We start from the raw sequence: 27,064 nt of genomic DNA, 5'->3' as shown, positions 1-27,064 counted from the left end.
AATATGACCATTGAGTAATCACGATTCTGCTTAAACTGCTTGACGTTTAAAGCTGATTTTTGGCAAACGGATTGACTGTGGGGTATAGAGGTTCAATAAGAAGGGATTTTTCGAAACTCCAATTCTAAGGGGGTGAAACTACCCCTCAAATATTAGAATATTTTTTATTTAAAAACCGGTGAGTTTTTCGGAAAAACTCTTAAACACGTATATTTTGTTTTGTTGTTTTACATATTTTAAGATTTTTTAAAATGTATACAGGTGTTTCGAAAATTGATTAATTGGTCATTGATTAATCACGATCCTGCTAAAGCGCTTGACGTAAAAGCTAATTTTTGGAAACGGATTGACTTTAGGTGTAGAGGTTCGATAGGAAGGGATTTTCTGAAACTCGAATTTTAGGGGGTGAAACCGCCCTCAAAGAATATTTTATTTAAAAACGGTCAAGTTTCCGAAAAACGCTTAAACACGTATATTTTATTTTCTTCTTTACATATTTTAAGATTTTAAAATGTATACAGGGTGTTTCTGAAAATTGATTAATTGGTCATTGATTAATCACGATCCCGCTTAAAGCGCTTGACGTAAAAAAGCTGATTTTTGGAAAACGGATTGACTTTAGGTGTAGAGGTTCGATAAGCAGTGGATTTTTCGAACTTAAATTCTTTTTAGGGGTGAAACCGCTCCTCAAATATTGTATAGAATATTTTTTATTTAAAAACGGTCAAGTTTCCGAAAAACGCTTAAACACGTATATTTTATTTTCTTCTTGCTATTTTAAGATTTTTGGCCAGGGTGTTTCGGAAAAATTGATTAATTGGTCATTGATTAATCACGATCCTGCTTAAAGCGCTTGACGTAAAAGCTGATTTTTGGAAAACGGATTGACTTTAGGGTGTAGAGGTTCGATAGGAAGGGATTTTCGAAACTCGAATTCTTAGGGGGTGAAACTGCCCTCAAATATTAGAATATTTTTATTTAAAAACGGTCAAGTTTCCGAAAAACGCTTGCAAACACGTATATTTTATTTTCTTCTTTACATATTTACATTTTAAAATGTATACAGGGTGTTTCTGAAAATTACTAATTGGTCATTGATTAATCACGATCCTGCCGGAAAGCGCTTGACGTAAAAAAGCTGATTTTTGGAGTGGATTGACTTTAGGGTGTAGAGGTTCGATAAGAAGGATTTTTCGAAACTCGAATTTTAGGGGTGAAACCGCTCCTCAAATATTAGAATATTTTTATTTAAAAACGGTCAAGTTTCCGGAAAAACGCTTAAACACGTATATTTTATTTTCTTTACATATTTTAAGATTTTTAAAAATGTATAGGGTGTTTCTGGAAAATTGATTAATTGGTCATTGATTAATCACGATCCTGCTTAAAGCGCTTGACGTAAAAAAGTTGATTTTGAAACGGATTGACTTTAGGGGTGGAGGTTCGATAAGAAGGGATTTTTCGAAACTCGAATTCTTAGGGGTGAAACCGCTCCTCAAATATTAGAATTTACAAAAACGGCTTCTGAAAACGCTTAAACACGTATATTTTATTTTCTTCTTTTACATATTTTAAGATTTTAAAAATGTATACAGGGTGTTTCTGGAAAATTGATTAATTGGTCATTGATTAATCACGATCCTGCTTAAAGCGCTTGACGTAAAAAGCTGATTTTTGGAAAACGGATTGACTTTAGGTGTAGAGGTTCGATAAGAAGGGATTTTTCGAAACTCGAATTTTAGGGGGTGAACCGCTCCTCAAATATTAGAATATTTTTATTTAAAAACGGTCAAGTTCGAAAAACGCTTAAACACGTATATTTTATTTTCTTCTTTTACATATTTTAAGATTTTTTAAAAATGTGCTACAGGGTGTTTCGGAAAAATTACTAATTGGTCATTGATTAATCACGATCCTGCTTAAAGCGTTTGACGTAAAAAGTTGATTTTGGAAAACGGATTGACTTTAGGGTGTAGAGGTTCGATAAGAAGGATTTTTCGAAACTCGAATTTTAGGGGTGAACTGCTCCTCAAATATTAGAATAGCTTTTTTATTTAAAACGGTCAAGTTTCCGAAAAACGCTTAAACACGTATATTTATTTTCTTCTTTTACATATTTTAAGATTTTTTTAAAAATGTATACAGGGTGTTTCGAAAATTGATTAATTGGTCATTGATTAATCACGATCCTGCTTTAAAGCGCTTGACGTAAAAAGCTGATTTTTGGAAACGGATTGACTTTAGGTGTAGAGGTTCGATAAGAAGGATTTTCTGAAACTCGAATTTTAGGGGTGAAACTGCCTCAAATATTAGAATATTTTATTTAAAACGGTCAAGTTTCCGAAAAACTTAAACACGTATATTTTTATTTTCTTCTTTTTACATATTTTAAGATTTTTTAAAATGTATACAGGGTGTTTCCTTCTGAAAATTGATTAATTGGTCATTGATTAATCACGATCCTGCTTAAAGCGCTTGACGTAAAAAGCTGATTTTGAAAACGGATTGACTTAGGGGTGTAGAGGTTCGGATAAGAAGGGATTTTTCTCGAAACTCGAATTCTTAGGGGTGAAACCGCCCCTCAAATATTAGAATATTTTTTATTTAAAAACGGTCAAGTTTCCGAAAAACGCTAAACACGTATATTTTATTTTCTTCTTTTACATATTTTAAGATTTTTAAAATGTATACAGGGTGTTTCGAAAAATTGATTAATTGGTCATTGATTAATCACGATCCTGCTTTAAAGCGCTTGACGTAAGTAATTTTTGGAAAACGGATTGACTTTAGGGTGTAGAGGTTCGATAGAAGGGATTTTTCGAAACTCGAATTTTAGGGGTGAAACCGCCCCCTCAAATATTAGAATATTTTTATTTAAAACGGTCAAGTTTCCGAAAAACGCTTAAACACGTATATTTTATTTTCTTCTTTTACATATTTTAAGATTTTTTTAAAATGTATACAGGGTGTTTCGAAAATTGATTAATTGGTCATTGATTAATCACGATCCTGTTAAAGCGCTGACGTAAAAAGCTGATTTTTGGAAACGATTGACTTTCTTAGGGTGTAGAGGTTCGATAAGAAGGATTTTTCGAACCGAATTTAGGGGGTGAAACCGCTCTCAAATATTAGAATATTTTTATTTAAAAACGGTCAAGTTTCCGAAAACGCTTAAAACACGTATATTTTATTTTCTTCTTTTTACATATTTTAAGATTTTTTAAAAATGTATACAGGGTGTTTCCTGAAAAAATTGATTAATTGGTCATTGATTAATCACGATCCTGCTTAAAGCGCTTGACGTAAAAAGCTGATTTTTGAAAAACGGATTGACTTTAGGGTGTAGAGAATTCGGATAAGAAGGATTTTTCGAAACTCGACTTAAGGGGCGAAACCGCCCTCAAATATTAGAATATTTTATTTAAAAACGGTCAAGTTTCCGAAAAACGCTTGAACACGTATATTTTATTTTCTTTTTTTACATATTTTAAGATTTTTTAAAATGTATACAGGGTGTCAAAAATCTGGTCATTGATTGACCACGATCCTGCTTTAAAGCGCTTGACGTAAAAGCTATTTTAAGGTTTTTGTTATACAGGGTGTTTCATAAAATATGACCACTGAGTAATCACGATTCTGCTTAAACCATAGGCTTAAACTGCTTGACGTTTAAAGCTGATTTTTGGCAAACGGATTGTCTGTGGGGTGTAGAGGTTCGATAAGGAGGGGTTTCTCGATTCTCAAATTCCAAGAGGGTGAAGACGCCCCTCAAATATTTCAATATTTGTTATTTAAAAAACGGTTAGTCTTTCGGGAAAACGCTTGGACAAGCATAATATATTTGGTTTTTTTACATATTTTGAATTTTTTTAAAAAATCATACAGGGTGTTCCAAAAAGTTGGGTAATTTCTTAACCACGATTCTGCTTAAACTGCTTGACGTAAAAAGCTTATTTTTGGCAAACGGATTTTTCGAAAGTCAAATTCCAACGAGATGAAACTACCCCTCAAATATTATACCAAGTTATATAATAATATCGCCATATTGTTTTTTCTCATGCTGACATAAATGTAAGAAAATTTTATCTTAGTTTGTATGTTAATGGAAATTCTTGCTTTGCTTGATCATCACCATTACAAATGATTAATCCGACGCGAACGAAGTCGCGGGTACACACTAGTGAATTATAAAACCGAAATTATAAAAACCGACAGGAAGCAGGCAAGAATTGGTTGCAAAGATTTCTTAAGAGAAACGCCCAAATCAGCCTACGAAAACCTGAAGGAACAAGTGTGAATAGAATAACTGCTTTCAATGAAGAATCTGTTAAACTTTTTTTTTCAAATCTGGCAACTCTGTTAGAAAAATATAAATTTGCACCAAGCAGAATATTTAACGTTGACGAGACTGGGATCTCAACTGTACAGAAGCCTATTAAACAACTAGGATCCGAAGGCGTTAAACAATTCGGATCAAAAATTTATTGGGAACGTGAAAAGAATGTCACTGCCATATGAGTGCTTCTGGGAGCTTTATTCCACCGCTTCTTATATTTCCCAGAAAACGAATGTCGCCGACATTGACGGAACATGGACCAGTTGACGGGATATATGCAGTTACCGATAATGGCTGGAGCAATGAGAAATGTTTCCTTCAGTGGTTAGAGCATTTTAAATTTCATGTAAATTCAAATCTAGAAAACCCTGTTTTGTTGTTGCTTGACAACCATTATAGCCATATATCTCTTCCGATTTTTAATTATTGTAAAGGTAATGAAATCGTAATGTTATCAATACCACCACGCACCTCCCATCGCTTGCAGCCTCTCGATACCTCATTTTTTGGGCCTTTTAAGTGCGCCTTCAATAAGGAGTGTGATCTTTTTTTAAAAACTGGCAAGCGAGAAAAAATAACTTTCGCCGTTGATGATGATGAACTGGACGACATGGTCAACATGGATGTGGATTCCAAAGAAAAGGAGCAATGCTTAGTGTGTAAAAAAATTTCGGAAAAGATGGAGAGTTTAGTAGATGTGTTAGTTGCGGGCACATGCTGAATGCAGTGGGTGGGACTCTGGCGTTGATTATAAATGTGACTTTTGTTTTAAAACATCTTCTGTTAAGAGAGACCATGTGGCAAAATTTTAATTTAAGTTCTTAAGTTCTGCAATATGTTTTGTTTCCGTTTTTAACAATTTTTAAATATTTTAAATATTAGGTAAGTACGTTTTTAAAGTTTTGGATACTTTGTAGCGGTTTTTTAATAAAAAAAATCTTTCATAAACAAAGTTTTAGGACCCCGAAAAACGTAATTAATGGATATCTGCGATCCTTCGCGAAAAAACTTTCACTGTAACAAATGCTTCTGCTGTTTGTGAGAAGCATTTTGCAGAATGTCATGTTATAAGGGAAAATTCGGCTAAAAGGGACGATGGCACAATATTAACTGTAACTAGGTCACGTCCAAAACTAACAGAAGATGCTGTGCCTACAATTTTTCCGAATCAACCCTCTTATATGACCGTGAATCTATACTAATATATAAGATCCTTAAGTGACTGACATACTGATTAATCGCGATCCTGCTCAAACCACTCAACGTAAGAAGCTCAATTTTGGCATACAGGTTGATTCTAGGGTGTAGAGGTTCGATAAGAAGGGATTTTTCGAAATTCCAGTTCCAAGAGGGTGAAACCACCCCTCAAATATGTATTACAATATTTTTTTATTTAAAAAACGGTCAAGTTTCCGAAAAAACGCATAAACACGTATATTTTATTTTCTTTTTTTACATATTTTAAGATTTTTTAAAAATGTATACAGGGTGTTTCGAAAAATCTGGTCATTGATTAATCACGATCCTGCTTAAAGCGCTTGACGTAAAAAGCTGATTTTTGGAAAACAGATTGACTTTAGGGTGTAGAGGTTCGATAAGAAGGGATTTTTCGAAACTCGAATTCTAAGGGGTGAAACTATCCCTAAATATTAAAATATTTTCTATTTAAAAACCGGTGAGTTTTTCGGAAAAACTCTTAAACACGTATATTTTATTTTGTTGTTTTACATATTTTAAGATTTTTTATAAATTTATACAGGGTGTTTCATAAAATATGACCATTGAGTAAACACGATTCTGCTTAAACTGTTTAAGATTTAAAGCTGATTTTTGGTAAACGGATTGACTGTGGGGTGTAGAGGTTCGATAAGGAGGGGTTTCTCGAATCTCAAATTCCAAAAGGCTGAAAACGCCCCTCAAATATTACAATATTTGTTATTTAAAAAACGGTTAGTCTCTCGGGAAATCGCTTGGACAAGCATAATTTATTTGTTTTTTACATATTTTGAAATTTAAAAAAAATCATACAGGGTGCTCCAAAAAGTTGGGTAATTTCTTAACCACGATTCTGCTTAAACTGTTTGGCGTAAAAAGCTTATTTTTGGCAAACGGATTTTTCGAAAGTCAAATTCCAACGAGTTGAAACTACCCCTCAAATATTACCAAGTTATATAATAATATCGCCATATTGTTTTTTCTCATGCTGACATAAATGTGAGAAAATTTTATCCAGTTTGTATGTTAATGGAAATTCTTGCTTTGCTTCCATTACAAATGATTAATTCGACGCGAACGAAGTCGCGGGTACACGCTAGTAGGATATAAAAGAAGCAGCTTTTTTGAAACAGTTGCGGGCATAACGCCTGGCGGTCGAGATAACAGGAGTGGGAAAGGAACGCTGCTGCATCGGTCGATTGTCGATGGAGGTTCGAAACAGGTTGGAGAATAACGCATCAGTTGTTTTAGATACATCGTTTTTCAACCTGTTACGAGCATAACGGGCGGAGGTCGAGATATTATGGCGCTGTATGTTTCAGTACGTTATTAAGTTTCAGAATAATATTTTAAGATTTTTTAAAAATGTATATATTTCAGAATAAAATTTTCAGAATATTTTAAAATTTTTTAAAAATGTATACAGGGTGTTTTGAAAAAGCTGGTCATTGATTAATCACGATCCTGCTCAAAGCCCTTGACGTAAAAAGCGTAAAATTCTTGCTTTGCTTTATCATCAGCATTACAAATTATTAATTCGACGCGAAGTCGCGGGTGCACGCTTGTTTAAGTGTAAAATTAATTCGAACTGTAGTGTGTAGTTGGTTTACTTATGAAAAATATACTACACATTTTCTTATATTGCTATTGTTTGACCGCAAATGGTAAAATCTTAACGAAGAGCTTCTCCGTCGAGTGAGATGCACCCTGTACACTGCTACGCAATTCAGGATCTACGCGCATCGAGGGGCCCCTCGATGCGCGTCCCGATTTTGGCTTTTTTTATATCGCAATTTGTAAACAGCGCTTATTTACAAAACAACCACCGTTTGTTTTTAGAGAGCTATTTTAGATAACAATCGATATTTAGAAATGTTTTGACACCCTGGGAATATTACCACGTCATTGTTGCAACTTGCAACTGCGTTGCGACCGCCTCATACTCTTTCAGATATTTAGCAATAAAATAAAGAACCCTGTTATTTTTAAGCTGTTATTTTAAGCTGTTTTTTTTATAAATAACTATAACAGTTTCAACTGTTATCTAAAAATAACAGTTTTGCCCATCACTAATATCAGTCAACATGTACCTTTTCTTTTATTGGGTAATTTTAGCAGGCACCGGAAAATGTGAAGAAAAAAGATTCTAGGTATCCCCTATTTTATATTCATGAAAAAGTTAAAATGGAAGTGATCTGTTAAATGCCTTGAAAGCTGATAACGTTCTTTTAACTAAGAAAAAATTCGAATAAAAGAGCCCACTCAATATAGAATAGAAAATTTAAAAGCGCACAGTCAGAATAAAGGCAAGAAGACCTTGAAAAAAAACGCTAACGCACACAAAACGGCAAAACATGGGCAAAACACATGGCATAAAACAAAGTTCAAATAATTTGCTGTTACGTCAGTTGTTAATTTTGCCCTGGCATGTGAAAGGTCCATCTAAAGTGCCAGTCTCAAACCCTAACAAAGCCCGAATTCTGTAACTTAGAAAACGCTAAGCGCTTTAGACGCTCAGCGTATATGACGTTAATTTTCGCTTAGCGCGCACTTAACTACCAACTTGGGTATTCTCATTTGATGTGCTTAGCGTATTTACCCATTGAGCTAAGCGATTTGAAAAAGGCTACCTTAAAGGATCGTTTTGCTTGTCAAAAGTTCAGTAACAATTAAAAAAATTGCGATTTTGTGCCTTCTCTTGCTCTTTAGTGAAAACTATTTCTTCTTCTATAAATTACAGTACGTCTGCTAGATCTGTGTCTATGAAAGGAATGCGGACAAAAAACATTTAAATAAACAGCAATATATTTTATACGTCGACTTGACGAGTACGTCACCGCAAATTGCTCCGCCCACTCATTTTATTGGCTACTTGCAAATTTGTCGAATTTTTATTGATGGGACGCGTCGTCTAATTTTATTCGAAAAACATCGAGAGAATATCGTTTCCCCTCTCACGGATACCCCGTAGCTACAGAACGGACAAACGTACTGTACTCAAAAAGTAATTGATAATTTACGACTTGGCAGCTATAAATATTGTTCAAAACATCGAAACGCGTTTCGTTGTCAGTCAGAACTATTCACAGTATGATCTGTATAATTTTTATAATGTACGGAGATATAACGTGAGAGACGTGTAATTGTGTATGTTAAAAACATATAGGTAAGTTTTAATGCAGATAAAAAAATAAAAAAAAACTCAAATCAGAATTTAAAAAACTATATCACAAATCAATTGGAGCAAATATTACAAAAATTTTACGAAAAATTGCATTTTTCCTCACTTCAAGCTTTTTGTTTTTGTCTAAAAATTCAGAATATCTACTTCGTTTTATAAGATATTTCTTAATTTTAGGGACCTAAAGTGAAACATTCCCATAAAATATTTAAAAAACAAACTAACAATCAAAAACAGTATCCACGACAATTTTCTGCCGCGCCGGCTGTGGCAATAGACAAGGCCGAATCCATCGTCGTCGCCTTGTATTATATCTCGGATCTGCCGACTGAATAGATTTCCGTGAACTAGTCTTAATAGTTCCTCTATGTCCGGATCCGATAACATACGGCTGGCACTCCCCACGCCTGCCTAGCATCAATCGCGCTGGCTGATCCAACTAGTATTTTATTTAGTTCCTCTAGTTACTCTAGTTCCTTTAGGTCCGGATCCGATGACGTACGGCTGACACGATGAAAAATGCCAATGCTCCTGCCTACCACCGGGCTACGCGCTCTAGCCGATCCGTCGCCGTCGCATATTATTCTATATCGGTCACAGTCTCGATCCCGGAATAGATCCTCAGGAACTAGTTCTTTGAGAAACCAGGAACTAGTTCCTTTCATTCCAGGGTCGGAATAGTTCATTGGAACTAATTCGTTCACGAACTACATACCTCTAGTTGAGATAACTCAACAATAAGTTATAAAATTTACGTAACATTGACATTTTTCACATCGTTTTTACACATTTGACTATTAGATACCTGAGAAATTGCGATGCTGCCAATATGTGCTGAACGCGTTCCATAAGACCTCTTTCAGACGAAGACGCTGTATCCCACACGTATCTCAGATACAGAAAAAGCATGTAGTTAAATTATACCTTACACATGGCATTCGGCGACGCATACAGTATCGCGCGGCCGAATTTTAGAATGTGGAATTTTCAGAACAATGATACAACAACCGGGTACAGAATTATCATAGTAGCTTATGGACCTGTTCAGACTCGCATACTTTTGTGATACAAAAAGTTCGATTTCACAGGCGAACAGAATATTTATTGTAGGTTTATTATAGTAATATAATAATTCAGTAGTGAGAGTGAGTTCGAACATGGTTCGAACAATAAATAAGAGAACCATGGATCGTGCCGCTTTCGATAATGAGAAATGTATAAGCTTTGTATTATTACATATATGCCACAGCAGAACGCACTCTTCAATATTCATTTTATAATACAATAATACGACTGAACCGCACTGAAATTTGTTTTAAACTAGAATATTATTTTGTACCTAAAAAAAAGTATGCCAAAAGAGTATCTCGACAGTATTCGACTGTAATTCTTTATCCCGTATACAGAATCTCGCATAGAGTATCCTCGTCTGAAAGAGAGAGGTCTAAGACGATTCGCACGGCAACGAGAATACCAAAATCCACTGCTTGGCGTTCCGCTAATCGAATACTTTCGCTTGCCGCTTAGAAAGCGTAACGTTTTTATGTCGAAGTTCTACAATTGGATGATCAAGTTAGACAACATTTCAAACACGCGTGTTTTGGTTTGTCTATGGGGTCTCTATGGGGTAGACCCTGAAACCGATTTTGTCGACCTCACTGACTTTATCTTCACACTGATACCAAAATCATAAAAATCGGAATACAAAATAAAAAGTTATGAAACATCAAACTTTGTCAAATTTTTAGGGTGGAAAAATCCCCACCCTAGGTCCCCACTTATTATGTCGATTCCGTCTACCATGCATATGGTAGACTTATACTCCTTCCTTAATCTTTTTATTAAAAAAATAACTATATAAAAGAAATAGGTTATTGTAAGTTTCTTTCTAAATATTAGTTTTTTTCTCATTGCTATGTCGCAGTATTTTAATCCAAAAAATATTTTCAATAATAATTTTCGGGCTCATTGGCAAATAATATATCTAATTTATCCAACATCCTTTCTTATGCTGTTACTTAGTTATTCAAAAAATATATAAAAAAAGCATCTAATTATTCAATACAGAACTTTAACAAACTTACCTTTTTACATAAAGAACAAAAATATTTGGCCATGTGTAATTTCAAATGTGACGTTATCGATTTAAGGCTACTACATGTTCTCAAACAAATATCACAAATATATGTGTCCTTTTCATCTTCCTTTCTGTTGACATCAGAATTTAGTAAATCAAAATCCCTTATGCTGGAATTTAATATATGATCGACTCCTAAATTTAAAGTGTCAACCTCTAACAAATCATTTATTTGCATATCAAAGGAACTTGGGTCTTGTTGCTGTATCAGCAAATTTGAATTATCAAAACCGTCTGTTAACATATTATCAACTAATAGTGGCCCTCCAACACAGTTGTCTTTCAACTCTACTACTCCTTTGGGAATTAAAGATTCGTAACATTTGTCTGTAACAGTTTTTCCCATATCCATTACAGTACTATTATGAAATAATTTTAAATGGTTTTTATAATTCTAAAAAAAATATATAATATGTCACTTCTAAGCAATCTCATAGTAAAAGTATGTAATGTGGATATATGTATATTAATTTGTGGTAATAGAAAATTGTAGAAAAAAATATAAATACGGAACGATCAACATTGGTCGAATATGACGGCTTTCTGATTTTGCACGTTTGGTTGGCAATAAATTTAAGAATGTCGAATACTTGTCGGCTCTTATCACTAGCGTCAAAAAAAGTAAATATATAACATCCTTAATTTTTTGACGATAATTGAATTTAAATTTATTTTCCATAATAATATAGGAATAATCAAAACGAGATGAGAAATAAATGTTTAATTTAAAGGTTTTCCAATTTCAATTATTGTGTATTATAAAATATAAGGTTATATTACGTGCTCCTAATAAGTTTTGAAAATAAAACGCATATTAAGGTATCATAAACACAGCTAGGGTTGCCAACCGTCCTCTATTTCAGAGTACAGTCATTTTCTTGATCGTACTGTTTGTTCTCTTTTCTCGCACATATTGAAAAAGTCCACTTTTTACATACCAAACTCAAAATTTTGAAAAATAATCGCCTATCGCCACAATTCTTAATAAAATTGAAGGGGTGGCTGCAATAACCAGGCAGTTCCACTTTTTTCCAAAATGAGATTTTTCATGGATTACCCTTCCGTTTCCTGGAACAATCAGTTCTCTCAATATAAATCGTACATAAATGGCGACGTTAGTTAGCTGCCTTGTTCTGTGTTTGAAATAAGAACCGAGCAGCTATTTTTCGATTTCCCACAAATTCATTAAAATGGAGCTGCCTGGTTATTGCAGCCACCCCTTTAATTATCAATCTGGCAACAATGTGCCTTTCGCTACTCCCACTCGTTCGTACAGAAAAGAAATATTTACGTACAAGAAATATTTGTGGACGCAATAGTCGCGTTTAGTTTTTCTTATATACAGGGTTGTTCACCACATACGACAAGGAGTATTGTAGCTAAACGATTAGATTTTTACAAATTGTAAGTATTGGGTTCGTTGAAGGACTATTAGAGTTACAATTTAAAAATAATTTTACAAGATACAGAGTGTCCCAAATAAGTAAAAAATATTATAGTTGTATTTTTAACACCCTGTACGAACCGTATTATATTTTTAGATTCTACGATTGAAATAAAGGTCAATTTGATTAAGGTTTATCACACGTAAACCTTGCCGTTTTTGAAATATTTTCAATTTTGTGAAATTGCAGTAAAAAATTTAAGGCTTCATTTCTCTAAGGGTATCAAAGTTTTTAATACTAAATATTTACTGATCAAATATTGTGTTGCAATAATAAAAATTGTACTACCTTATACAGAGTGTCCAAAAATATATATTAAATAATTACTAGCTTTTTTTTGTGGGGAAAAATCTGCACACCAGAGACCGTATGTGATACTGTCGGCGGGGTGGTTGAGGTACCTTACCGACTAAAAAACCTCCACAAGCCGCTTGGAATATCTCCCCGAGGAACTACCTTTCGGCATTACTTCTCGAGGAGGCGGTTTTACTTCGATGTTTTAGTTACTTCGTCCAGCCTCTTTCTCTTTTGCATCTATTAGTGTCTCCATAAAAGTGTGAACACTATTCCAATTTTCTGGGGATCGACTCATCTCTGGAACTAGATCGGAAATCTTAATTTTTGGGACTCTTCGTTCAGCTGTCCATCGGTTACATTCCAAAAGGGTATGCTCCACCGTATCAGCATCGGAGTCGCCATAGAGACATCTCCGGCTATCACCTAACTTTATTTTATGTACGTAATACCTGAAACAACCGTGACCAGAAAGGAATTGACTCATGGCATAGCTCATTTCTCCATATTCTCTATTTATCCAACACTCTAGGTTCTTTATAAGTGTTCTAGTCCATTTACCTTTCCCATTTCTGTTTTCACTCCATCTTTTACACCATATTTCCAGAACTCTATTTCTACTTTCTTCCGCTGTTTTTCCTGAATGTTCTTGCCTTTCCATTCTTTCTTCAATTACTATGTCTATCGGGGCCATTGAGCTCAGAACTTGTGCAGCCTCCGCAGATATTGTCCTGTATCCACAACATACTCTTATGGCCAATCTTCGTTGCACTGCAAGAAGTTTCTCTTTATGATTCCGAACTTTGCAGGTTTCTCCCGAAATTTCGGATCCATACAGGATTTTAGATGCTTGTACAGCAGCTGGCACTCGGCGTTTCGTTTGACCCAAGGTAGACCAGTTTGGCATAATTCTGGATAACATGGCCCCCTGTTTTTCTGCTTTCAAAACTGTATGGCGGATATGCTCAGAAAAGCCTCCTCCCGCTTGGAAAACAATCTCCAAATATTTTATTGTTTTCTTTCGTACAATTATATTTTATTTCACATGAAAACGTACACTGCGTGATTTTCGGTTACCAACCAATTACTAGATTTAAACGGCAATAACATATGTACAAAATGTACAGGTGGTAAAAATAATAATATTCCAAGCCCATTTGTTTACAAAGGGAAAACTATTTAAATCTTTGTAAAAGAGTATACCAATTAAATATACCACCATTATTTCCGCCCAAAAATTAGTTAATTACATACTTAATTTATTTTTTAATTAATAAATTATTCTAAATAAATGTGGATTTGACTCAGAAATCAACATAATAATAAGTTATGAAAATGACCATCTCTGTTGTATAAATAAGCATTCGTCAAAAAATGAAATAAAATTAGAAGGTGTTACTTTTTACCACACTGTCTAATACACATACAAAATTCAGTTTTTTAGTATTTTTAATTCAGTTTTTTTTTTCAATTATTAATCAAGGTAAACATTCAATTAATGTAGTTTGGATTCTAGGATCATATTAATTGGTCCTCTTTAACAAATATTTAAACTGTGTTTAAACTGTTTTTTAATGAAATAAACGAACTAGTATATCGACAATATTAGTATCTGACTCTTTGAAAATTTGTTACATGTTTAAAAATAATCTAAAATGTCAATATTCCATGGGCATAGTGATAAATGAGGTCTAAATTATAAATAAATGGATTTTCTACGAAAACTTGAAGAGATAGGGAAAAAATGGTATAACACAATTTGATAGACAATTAAATTGTGCATATGATTCTCGTGATCCTCGTAAATATACAGGGTGTTTTTCTTTAAGTTAATCAAGTTATTGCCGTTTAAAGCTCGTAATTATTTAATATAAATTTTTGGACACTCTGTATAAGGTAGTACAATTTTTATTATTGCAACACAATATCTGATCAATAAATAATCTTCAGTAAAGATTTAGTATTAAAAACTTTGATACCCTTGGAGAAATGAAGCCTTAAAATTTTTACTGCACCTACAGAAAATTGAAAATATTTAAAAAACGATAAGGTTTAAGTGTGATAAACCTTAATCAAATTTACCTTTATTTCAATCGTAGAATCTAAAAATAGAATAATATACAGGGTGTTCCATTTAAAAAAATACACTATAATATTTTTTACTTATTTGGGACACTCTGTATCTTGTAAAATTATTTTTAAATTGTAGCTCTAATAGTCCTTCAATAATTTGTAAAAATCTAATCGTTTAACTACAATACTCCTAGTGTCGTATGTGGTGAACGACCCTGTATACTTACTGTTAACTAATGAAATAAAGTTAAGTAGAAAAAAAGTAAGTTTTACAGAAAATCGTTTGCTTTATTTTACCAAATTTAATGTATAAAATTTTAAAAAATGTTTTTCTTATGTTGCGGAGAATCTTTTTTCTTATGTTGCGGAGAATCTTGGCTTGTCTCGGCCGCAAACTCCGAAACAGATCGAAATCGAACGAGGTAAGCCGTGATTGGTTGTTTGTTTTTTATTGTTATTGGGACATGGAGTATAAATAAATATCATTAGTTTGTAATGAAGTGTAATGTAATACCACTATATTAAACTGATATGAATAATCAAAAACAACGCATTAGAAAACAGTCACCGATGGTAGATTAAATTGGCTATTCCGCTAAGGTTACACAAGAATAGTTAGTTTTAATTTGTCCAATATTATTAACTACAATATAAAAAACATATTTCCAAAACTTAAAATCGTAAAACTACAGGGCAACAGTGGCTAACTGTTCTGGTGGTCCGCCTTTTATCAGCTTATAATCCACGATGTAAAACTGTTTAAGAAATGGTCTAATTATTTAATTTTTTGAATTGATTTATATCAAAATATGTTGGATGGTAATAAAAGTATCGCTTACAGATTTCTCTTAAAAACAATAAAAAACATTACTTTTAAAAAATGTCCGTGGACCATATTTTTGTTGAATATCCGGTCCATCAATCATTAAAAGGGATTAATCCTCTATAAATAACACAGCGATAGAAGCAGTTAAACAGCTATATAATGAGGCAACATCAAGAATAAAACTTGGTACGGCGCTATCTGTAGGTTTTCCTGTAACTAAGGGCCTACGACAGGTTGTTGCCTATCCCCGATATTATTTAAGATCTATCTGAATGAAACCCTAGAAAAATGGAGAAGATCGTGCAGAGGAATGGGAATACCACTTAACGACGAAACAACTCTATACAACCTTCATTTTGCAGATGATCAAGTGGTAGTGGCTCAAAATAAGGAAGACCTACAATTTATGACAACAAGACTTTTAAGCGAGTATGAAAAGTGGGGGTTGTCGGTAAATACGTCGAAGACTAAGTACTTATGTATAGGCCAAGCAGCAGAAATTTTACATCTGGATGGAAATATAGGGATAGGGTCATGCAGTAAATACACCTACCTTGGAACTCAGATAGATTATACCGGGCGAACAGAGACGAGGAAAGAATACTGAATACCGGGCGAACAGATCGAGGAAAGAATAATGAAAGGCAAAAAAGTCATCGGGTGCCTGAACTCAGTATTATGGTCCAAACACATCTCATATGAGAAAAAATACACTATTTATAATTCCATCTTTAAAAGTATAGTTTTATATGGATGTGAAACATGGCAGCTCACTAGTAGAATGGAACAAAGACTATTAGCACTCGAGATGGACTTCTGGCGAAGATCTGCGGGAATATCAAGAATGGAAAGAGTAGCGAATATAAAGATAAGGGAAATTATGCATGTCCAGCAAACCATAATAAATGAAATAGAGAAAAGACAGCTGGTATGGTATGGGCATGTAGAAAGAATGAGTGAGGACCGAATACCGAAGAAAGTTCTGAAATGGATACCATCAGAAAGGAGAAAAAAGGGAAGGCCGAAAGCAACATGGATCGGAGGAATACATAAAGCTATGTCGGAGAGAAACCTTCATCCAGGGGATTGGGAGAATAGGAAAGGCTGGCAACTGGGTACCGGAAGGCCTAGGACGCTATGAACCCGGTTTTATATATTTATATATATAGAATTTTAATAATATATTTTTTTTAATAAATCCGAATATTTCAGTATCATGTACAAGGTATATCAGTATGAATGTACAAGGCGAGTCAACAATAGAATAAAGTTTATTATGTAATTTATATCGAAACCATGAAATATGACATACTAATTAAACGTTAATGGTGTCAATCCCCATTTCTTGCACACTATTTCTATTTTTTTATTTTTGTCACTACGATTACATAAATATGGACATGTATTTTTTCACAAATATGAAGACAATATTGTTTTTTTCTTCTATTTTTTAGACTATTGTGTGTGGATAATTTTTATATCGACTGGCGATAGCTAGATGTACAGGATGTCCCATTTTTGTGTGTTTTATGGAGTTTCTAGTTTATGAGTAGAGATATAAAGATGCTGTTTTCACATCATTGTTCTACTTATTATGAAACTAAATATGCTACACACATATTTATCCTAGCCTTCTTAGTTCAAAGTTATTTCTTATTTCTTTCTTTTACTTTTTATTTTTTAATTAGTAGGATTTTTGCATTTTTCGATAACCTTTGTATCTCGATTATCTTATAACTTATCGAAAATGTGAAAGGGTCAGTGATGGGCGGTGGGTAAGTACCCAATTTGTAGATAAATAAAATCTAGGTATATATGTATATACCTGTAGATTTAGATGAACATCCTAATTTTAATAAAGGAGGTTTCCGACGACCGAATAGTAAATACCCGGTATAATACCGGGAATAGAAATATACCAATATATAATATCTACAATATATATATATAAGAAATATTGTAGATATACTCGTATTCGTGATTATTACTGGTATTATACCGGGTATTTACTATGCGGTCGTTGGAAATACCTTTTATAAAATTAGACTGTTCATCTAAATGTACAGGTATATACCGGATACCCTGATTTTGTTTTGTTCTACCCATTGAGTTCTTAGCCACCGCCCGTGTCTCGTTTTTCAGGTAGAATGGCAGTGACGAAAGTGGTTCTTCGTTGGGAGCTGTCTATTTCGAAAAATGACTCAAACTTATGTTATTTTTTTTTAAACAGGACACTCTATATATTATTTTTTATTTTATTTGCCTTGTTATTTCAAAAATTATAATATACTCTATATTTATTTATTTAAGTACTGCTAAACTGCTAAACGGCTCTTATTTTATTTAACTTAATTTTACCAGATAATTTTGCTTTGCATCGTGATATTTTGATAAACTACACGGAAACTGAACTTGTGCTGCTTTTAAATAACGTGCCAATAACCAACATTTTACGTCGAATAAATTAGTTGATTGTTTTGATTGCCTAATTTAAACCGGCCGACTATGTAATAAAGTTAAATAATGGATTTTTACCCCGTTTAAGAAAATAAGTATTTTAGAAAGCCCGTAACAAGGAAAATAAAATAATATACAAAATATCGCATTTAAAAAAACATATAAGTTTTAGTCTATTTAAAAAAAGACAGATTCCAACGAAGAAATAGTTACGTCACGGCATTCTACGTGAAAAACTGTAGGGGAGACCGTTTTTACCTTTTCGATAAGTTATGATACAAAGGGGATCGAAAAATGCAAAAATTTCAGATTCGCCCTGTATTTTAGGAAGTAAGAGAGGTAGGACATATCTGTATGTAGCATCTTTAGTTTCATAAAAAAGTAACAGCGTAATGTGAAAACCGCATCTTTGTATCTCGACTCATAAAAGAGAAACCCTGCAAAACACACGAAAATGGGACACCCTGTACAGACGTACTGCCAAATCAAGAAATCAACTACGAATGAAATCCAAGATCGATTTATATATTTTATATATTTTAATACTTTTATTGTGTTCGTGATAATTCCTTTGCTACCTCGTCCAAAAACCGACCATACGGGGAAGGAGCGTTTCGAGGAAGTAAACGGACGAAGGAGCGTTTTGACGAAAGAAGGAAGGAACACACAGTCGCATAAAATCGACATTTCCCATAGTAAATATAAGATTTTTGGACGAAGGGACGCGACGAAGGAAGGAAGTGAAGTAGCGAAGTGTGAGTATGGGGCTTTACATTAAAAAAATCTAAAAAAAAACAAACAAACGGCACCATCGACATCGACACCGACACCGGTATTGATCTCGACACCGGTGTTGAGATAAACACCGGTGTCGAGATAAACACCGGTGTTGTAGATGAACACCGGTGCTGAAATAAACACCGGTGTTGAGATAAACTTATGTTGTAATTAACAAAATATCATCGTAACAACAGAAACGTCTAGGTTTACTTATTTCACTGTGATTTAGGAAAAAAAGTCCTTTGTCTCGGGTATAGAAACCGACACGTAGCGTCGTGGAAGTAACTCGAGACAAGACGAAATTGAACGAGACGACAGGAAACAACCGAAAGTCGCCAAAAAATCCCTCAGGCGTTTCTCTGCAATTTCACGAGTAGTTTTGAGGCGAGGAAACAACCTTGAACCTTGTTTCAAACCAAACCAAACTGTTTTCCGGGTGTATAAGAAAGTCCGTCATCCGCATAATGTTTACATAACTTTCTGGTAAGTTCTTGAGAACATTTAGGCGAGGTTTCAAAAATGTTTCGCCTGTAGCTCTTTTTTACCTCTTGTGCTCTATCTTTTATTTTGAAAGTTGGCAACGCTAAACTAGGCAGTAGCGGCTCGTGAATTCTGATGAAGAAGGTGGGCACAGCCTTTACAAGAAAAACCAACTTAACTAATTTCAATGGAGAAAGTGTATTTCTCTAGTTTTTATGCTAAAAATGACGTTATTATTTGATTTTTTTTAACAGCATTTTTCATTATTTGCCGCCATTGTTAGAAGGTGTCCTATATACAATAAAATACATTTGCAAGTAGTAGTAAAAAGTTTTACATATTTTTATAAATTTAAACGACAAAATATACCTTTATATGGGCTTATAATACTTTTCTATCTTCGTTTGTTACTTCCTGGTCAACAGTATTTTAAATTCGTCAAACTATACCCTTTTCAATATTAGATAATTAACTGTACTCAAAAAATGCGGTTCTGTACAGATTATAAGTTACTTGGCTGTTTACATTCAAATTCTAATATTGTTTAATATGTCGAGACGATGCAACTATTCCAACTACTATGTAGAACACTATAGTTTGCACTTATAGTATAGTTAAAAATAAGTCAAATTCCCAAATATCCAGGTCAAAACAAAAATTTTTAAAAAGATAAAAAAGCCAAACAAATTGACGTCAAGAAATTGACATAATTTGATAAAAAATTTCTATCGATAATTTGTTTTATCAGTACCAATTACTGATCCTAAAAACGTCGGTAATTATTGGGAAAACTGGAAATCGTCAGATTTTCACCAAAATTGGTATGCACCCTATTTTGAGGTCGTAAATTAGGAATCCGAACTTTTTTCTTAGCGGTCTCTTACAGTTTTTCAGAAACGGAAAATTATTTCAACATCGAATTTTTCTTAATTTCTCATATTTTTAAGGTTTTCTGGCGCATATTTTGTTAGGTATTCAATAAACAATGATGTTATTGCTGTTTTCTGTTACTTTTTTAACCGATTCTATGCATAATAGAGGAAAATTTGCTAAAATAAATTTGTAAACAATCTCAAAATGTTGGGTTATGTGTTTCTGGCATTTAAAGCAACGATGCCAATGCTAAACCTAAATTTAGAGTGTTTTTTTCGCTTATTCTGGGATTACGAAAGGCGGTCGCCAGAAGAACGGCTCCTTCCCATAACTGTTTTTACCAACGAGATCTGACTATTTATAACCACGAAGTTGCACGTAAGAGTTTTGATTGCATATAACTTCTTTGCGGAGGGGGTTAATCTTTTTTTGATATAATATAACAACAAAAGATTAACACCCTCCGCATGGAAGTTGTAACCAATGCAATCAAAACTCTTTCGTGCAACTTTGTGGTTATAAATATAACAATAAAAAAGATTAACCCCCTCCGCATAGAAGTTGAAACCAATGCAATCAAAACTCTTCCGCGTAACTTTGTGGATATAGGTAGGTATATTTAATTATTGTCAGATCCCATAATAGGTAATTTATTTAAAATCCCTAATCACCCGAAAAAATAGAAGATATGGCAACGTTGTAAATTTTCAAATTTCTAGATTAGGTCTAGAATATATTTGTCTCTCTCATTACATAGGAGAGAGAAAGAAGGATATATAAAATGTCAAACTTCCATCTGGTCTCAATTTTCTTTGTTATTTTGTTAAGAAAATTGTTTTTCAGTAAAATTTTGGACATTTTTCTATCCCCAATCAAGTGTGGCTTTTAGATAAACTATAATGTAATGAAAATATAGTGAAATTATTACTTTATAGGGCCGAAATAAAGAAAAATTCAATGATCAAATAATTTTCCGTTTTTCTGAAAAACGGTAAGAGACCGCCAAGAAAAAAGTTCAGATTCGTAATCTACGACCTCAAAATAGTGTGTATACCAATTTTGGTGAAAATCGGACGATTTCCAGTTTTCCCAATAATTACCAAAACCTCTCAGCATTGCCTACTATTTCAATCATTGTTGATCGATCCATACTAATAAATGAAAAATAAATACATATTTACTTATCGTAATCCACAAAAGCATAAATCTCACATAATCTATAAATAACATAAATCTCACCTTTATATGTAAAAATGTTTGTTTACAATATTGACAAGATTTTCTTTTCCGCAAAGCATAGTGATTGTACAGATGCTTGGCAAATTCAATGACACTTTCTTCTAATTTGTAACAAAACTTGCAGTTCCAAATTTCCTTTGTAATGATTTTCTGCTGTTCTTTTATTAGAACATTTAAATCCGGCTTATTAGGTGATTCTAAAATAATATTTTAAAAATATGAAGCAAATTATTGTATATTATAAAAGGTATATTTTAATTTTTTTTTTAAATAGGATAAGTTTTATTCTTAGAATTAATCTGAAATCAAAACTATCTATAATTTCTATTTTTCTATGTTGTTTGTTTTTCTCTATATTTTTTTTTGTTTTTAGCAAAATTTATAAGCTGTTCAAAAAAAAATCCAAGAAGGTACACTTTTTCTTATTGAACACATGGTATTTTATTTCATTTTTGAATCCTTAGGGATAAAATAAAGCAGTTATTATAAGTTAAAAGGGTTAAATGTTTACAAGCCTTGGTTTTTGGGATACTTAAATGTGCATGCAGCATGCTATAACAAAAAAAAACATTGTCAACACCGTGTACATTACTTTTCAGAATGAATGCTTGTGCTGACTTTCAAGCCAGAAAAATAAACTTTACTAAAAAATGTTATTGCTTCTTTAAATGTAGTTTACTTGCCGCTTCAACCAATCAACCATTGTTTATACTGTATGCAAAAGAAATAAAACCTCATTAATTAAAATTACCTGGTAAATTATCTGATTTCTTAATTTCTGATGACAATATTTTTTTCTGCATTTTGATTGCATAATATGGAGAATACCACACTTTTAAAGTTTCCCCTTCAGCTATACTTCTTATGGCCATAAAAAATATATCTCCTTCTTTCTACAAAACAACACACATATACTAGGTAGGTACCTACTTAGTAACATAAAAGTACATTATAATTGTGATATTTAATTCTTTGTAAAACATTACGGTTACTAGATAATTCTTTAATAAATTAGCTACCTAATAAACTAAGACAATTACTTGATAACAAATTAAATTTTGTTCTGAGACATCATTAGCAGGAGAAACAAACATCATCCAAGAACACTCCGTTTCATCACTTGTATCTAAGTAATATTCTGTTGATGTGAAATTTTCCTCAGAAAATATTTTAAGTGGAAATTGAATAAAAGGATTTAAGGTGTTTTCTTTTTTAGCAATAAATGGTCCAAATTCTGTTCCAGCTGCTAAAACTGCTTTTGTAACAACTGTGTGCATGCCAGTTGCCATTGTTCTTATTTCCAACATATCTGGCAATGTAAGTCTGGCTCTTGTAGGAATTAATTTATCCAAAATCTGTACCGCCATAAAATATACCTGAATAAATTAACTAGCAATATTTACAAATATATTACCTGTCTAGAGTTAACTGTATATTTGCAATTTTTATAAAAATGATATTCCCCACAAATTATGCATATATCTTCAACAACTTTATTTTGATATGCTTTTTCCATTTTATTGTTAATTTACATGATATTTACAGTTTTGTATTATTATTATTTCCTATTTCCTATTTCCTATTTGCAACTTCCCTATCCAACAATTTCCAATCTTTCCAAACAACAACATGACATGACAACAACCACGGAACAGACCACAGCAAACTAAAATAACACAAAATTTAAAAATTATAGGTTATGCTATAATAGGAATGTTCCACACGACTCGATCTTTTGAGGTATCGATACTTTACCTTGCAATTTTACCACGGATGTATTATATACATCCGTGAGTAATACCCATAGCGTTCCATACTCTATGGTTCCATACGCCGAAAGAATTGTGAACTCAATTGCGAACCCGGGTTTTAGATGAAATAGTTGCATTTGTGGCCCGAATCCCGAATCCATCCCGGATCAAGTCTTTGGCAAGCCAAGCTTTTCGCGTTTGGCAGACTTGCCTGTGGACTTGCCCGAGAGCAATGACTAAAAGGCTGGTATTTATAGTTGCATCTCGAGACGCCAAGACGGTCTTGGGCTCTCGAGAGCGGAATCCACAGAATACACGAGCAAACGTCATTTTGGAGATTGCGATTTTCATTTTGGAGATTGTCATTTTGGATAGTTTATGTGATCTGTGGATAGTTTCTTAACCTAACTTTTTTAGTAAACAAAATAAATCCATTGTAAATCCGTTTTGTCTGATTAAACAGTTTTGAATTTTGAATATGTTAGAAGAGTTTGAGGATATTTTGGGACCATGTGGAAGAAGAAAATCGTCTTCGAGTTCCAAAAGGTATATACGGGATGCAGAAAATCCAATAGAAAATGTTTGCTTGAGGGGGATTTATGCCAATATAGGTCTAAATGTTCAGGTCCCAAAGGGAAATTATGGATATTATAGTTGGATATCCAGGGTCAAGTCATGATAGTGTTATATTCAATCGAAGTAATTTTAAGAATGCTAATGGAAAGGCGTGATATTCGTGATTTACTTCTTGGAGACAATGCATATAGATGTAGGCCAATTCTATTGACTTCTGTTCTACAGCTAGGTAATCAACAAGAAACCAGGTATAACTTTGCCCATAGAAGAAAGCGAAATGTTGAAAGGCTATTTGGGACTTGGTAAAAACGTCTTCCATTTCTCCGAGGTTTACAAAACAACTGTTGCTATTATTTGTGCAACAGCTGTTCTTCATAATATTGGTTTAAGGGAAAATTTAGATAATTTTGAAGATGCTAATTTACACATTCCAATTATAAATAAAAAGGAAGAGGGTTAGATTTTTGAAGAAATCTTATTCAACATTTTGCAAATTAATGTATTTATTGTATTAATATATGTATATCTAGTAATTATGTAATATGTTAAGTAATGTTCCAAGGTAACTAGTACCTATATAATAATTTTATTTACTTTTCTATTAGTGTTAAGTTAGTGTTTATATATTTACATGTAACATATTTTAAGTAATTTCTTATAGTCTATTATTAGTTATCATAAAAATACTGTTTTTCTATACTTAAATAACATATGATTTCTTAGTAGTTTTACGCTCACTATGACCAGACAGTTAAGTGCTTGTTTTAACTGGTCACACAGAATTTTCCCACTAATACATTAAAACTAAAAAAATTGTCTTTTTATTTTCTTCATCATGAATATTTATATAAATATCATATCACATAATATACAATATTGGATGTATACCGTATACCTATAATTTTCAAGATTTTATTCCTTGGTGTAAATTCTGTATTCTTATTGAGTTGACCACTCTATATAAAGTTGATACTCCATGTTTTATAGTTTTATTTAGAATAATATTTCACAATACACATTCTATGATTATTGCGTTTTTACTGCTTCCTTATTTCTTCTCGTCTAGATGACATTCTTCTCTATTCTTTTTTTTCTAGTCTGCTACGTAAATCAGTGACTGACAATTTTTGCCTTTACTTATAAATTTAATTTATTCTCTGACACTCGTCCAACCTGACTATGTCTTAGTCTCCAAGACTTAATTAACAAAACTAACTTAAAAATTACCTACAACAATAAAAAAAATATTCATTCTAAATTTATGATATTTAAAGATTTTAAAAATTTATGAAACTATTCAAAACTAAATAAACCAAAAGTAGTATTCATTAAACATTAAACATATTCTTCTAAATACTTCTGTTTATGTGTTTTTCTGTGTCATGGGGTAGAACTTGTGTCACTGTAAATAGTCCCTTATATTTAGTAGCACTTTTCATATAGACCATGTCTCCTATCTTTGTGATACCTTTAAATCTATATGTTTATCATAATTTTTTTATACTTCCTTTGTTCCATTTCTATATGTTCTTTGACCTCTTTTCTCAATTTTTCAGGTAATTGAATACTTTTCATTCTCTACCGTCAATAATCTCACTTATCCATCTTCAATCTTCGGAATATATCCATATAATAATTCAGGAGTTTTTTTCGCCAGTGGATTTATTCACAGATGTATTTATAGCTCTTTCTATATTCTTAATATATGTATCCCATTTGTTGTTATCATCTGCACAAGCTGAAGGCAGTATCATTGGAATAATAATGCTGTTCAACCATTTATGGTTGCATCATACAAATTCACCCAAATGTTCTGCTATTAAAATGGACACCCTCTTGATAATCTGGCTTATTGTAGGTTGGCTAATACCAAGCATGTCTCCATTTAATATCTGAAAACTACAAGTCGTATAAAACCATAAACAAATTAGTAATTGAATAACGGGGAGAATGGGTAAACCACGATTGGTAGGTTTTTGCAAGTCTTCAATTTATAAGAGGTAAAATAGTTTCTGTAATTGTAGCCTTGTTAAACCTATATTGGCATAAATCCCCCCTCGCTAAACATTTCTATTGGATTTCCTGCATTCCGTATATATCTTTTTGGAACTCGAACACGATTTTCTTCTTCCACATGGTCCAAAATATCCTCACACTCTTCTAACATATTCAAAACTGTTTAATCAGACAAAACGGATTTGCAAGGGATTTATTTTGTTTACTAAAAAAGTTAGGTTAAGAAACTATCCACAGATAACATAAACTATCCAAAATGACAATCTCCAAAATGAAAATCGCAATCTCCAAAATGACGTTTCCTTGTGTATTCTGTGGATTCCGCTCTCGAGAGCCCAAGACCGTCTTGGCGTCTCGAGATGCAACTATAAATACGGGCCTAAAGAATACAAGGACATGTAACGCCCATATACGGGCTGCAGCAGAATTTGTGACCTTAGACGCCATTTTTTTGGACATAACGAATGAGTTATGAACTGGCCATCAGCAACAATTTTAGCGATTTGTAATAGGTGGTTGTGTGTAGTGAACTTTGTATAAACTGTATTACAATGGTAATTTGTTGAGCTTTCAAGTGTAAAAGGCGCAATGATAAGAAAGAGCCAAGAGTTACGTTTTATAGGGAAATAAACAGTCCACTACACCTTTTGAGCGTGTTTTTATTGAATTCGATAATTATTTTTCTGATATTATATGTACTTGATATGTGCTATACGTCGATACTCGTTTTGTACACCTTTTGTTAACATTTTAATACGTTTTTTTTTCGTAATTAGTATGATACCACCCAATGACTATATAAAGAATACAAGGACATGTAAAGACCATATACGGGCTGCAGCAAAATTTGTGACCTTTAGACGCCATTTTTTTGGACATAACGAATGAATCATCAGTTGGTCATCAGGTGGTCATCAGCGACAATTTTAGCGATTTTTAATAGTCGGTTGTGTGTAGTAAACTTTGTATAAACTTTATTACAATGGTAATTTGTTCAGCTTTCAAGTGTAAAAGGCGCAATGATAGTCAACAGTTACGCTAAACAGTCCACTACACCTTTTTAGCGTTTTTTTTTATTGAATTCGATAATTATTTTTCTGATATTATATATATTTGATATGTGCTATACGTCGATACTAGTTTTGTACCTTTTGTTAACGTTTTAATACGTTTTTGTCGTAATTAATTAGTATAATACCACAGGATACACCAGAGGCGTAGTGAAAACATTTACCAAAAATATAAATATCGCTTCAAGCGGCTATATTAAGAAATATATGTGCCACGGCACTGTTTGGAAGAATGGTCACAGTTTGGTCTCGGTTGCTATTTGTCCTTGTATTCTTTAGTCATTGAAACCTCATTGAAACCACCAGATACACCAT

At 33.0% G+C, this 27,064-nt stretch overlaps 1 protein-coding gene and 1 long non-coding RNA gene across 3 annotated transcripts in view; both read right to left on the bottom strand.

Moving 5' to 3' along the window:
- The window catches only part of LOC115879604 (PR domain zinc finger protein 15-like), a 38,025-nt gene extending 15,023 nt beyond the window's left edge, over nucleotides 1-23,002 (bottom strand). Inside the window, exons 1-5 of one of the 2 annotated variants that reach the window (XM_030896497.1) lie at nucleotides 22,751-23,002; nucleotides 22,377-22,691; nucleotides 22,088-22,229; nucleotides 21,337-21,533; nucleotides 10,817-11,263 (exon numbers count right to left, since the gene is read on the bottom strand). In XM_030896497.1, coding sequence (XP_030752357.1) covers nucleotides 10,817-11,263; nucleotides 21,337-21,533; nucleotides 22,088-22,229; nucleotides 22,377-22,691; nucleotides 22,751-22,852 — 1,203 coding nt within the window. In that variant the 5' untranslated portion in view covers nucleotides 22,853-23,002. Of the gene's footprint in view, nucleotides 1-10,816; nucleotides 11,264-21,336; nucleotides 21,534-22,087; nucleotides 22,230-22,355; nucleotides 22,692-22,750 lie in introns of those variants that run through there. The other variant, XM_030896498.1, reaches the window with a different exon arrangement.
- Nucleotides 23,003-24,013: 1,011 nt separating this feature from the next.
- Nucleotides 24,014-25,898, bottom strand: LOC115879627. The gene is made up of 2 exons (XR_004049743.1): nucleotides 24,559-25,898; nucleotides 24,014-24,467 (listed from the first exon to the last, which is right to left on the bottom strand). It is a non-coding gene; the product is annotated as an uncharacterized LOC115879627 (long non-coding RNA).
- Nucleotides 25,899-27,064: the final 1,166 nt, after the last annotated feature.

Source organism: Sitophilus oryzae, unplaced genomic scaffold (genome assembly GCF_002938485.1).
Source record: "Sitophilus oryzae breed Bouriz unplaced genomic scaffold, Soryzae_2.0 scaffold_1582_pilon_pilon, whole genome shotgun sequence".
NCBI classification, from domain to species: Eukaryota; Metazoa; Arthropoda; class Insecta; order Coleoptera; family Curculionidae; genus Sitophilus; species Sitophilus oryzae.
The sequence above is the reverse complement of the archived record's forward strand: the minus strand, read 5'-3'. Positions and strand labels throughout refer to the sequence as shown.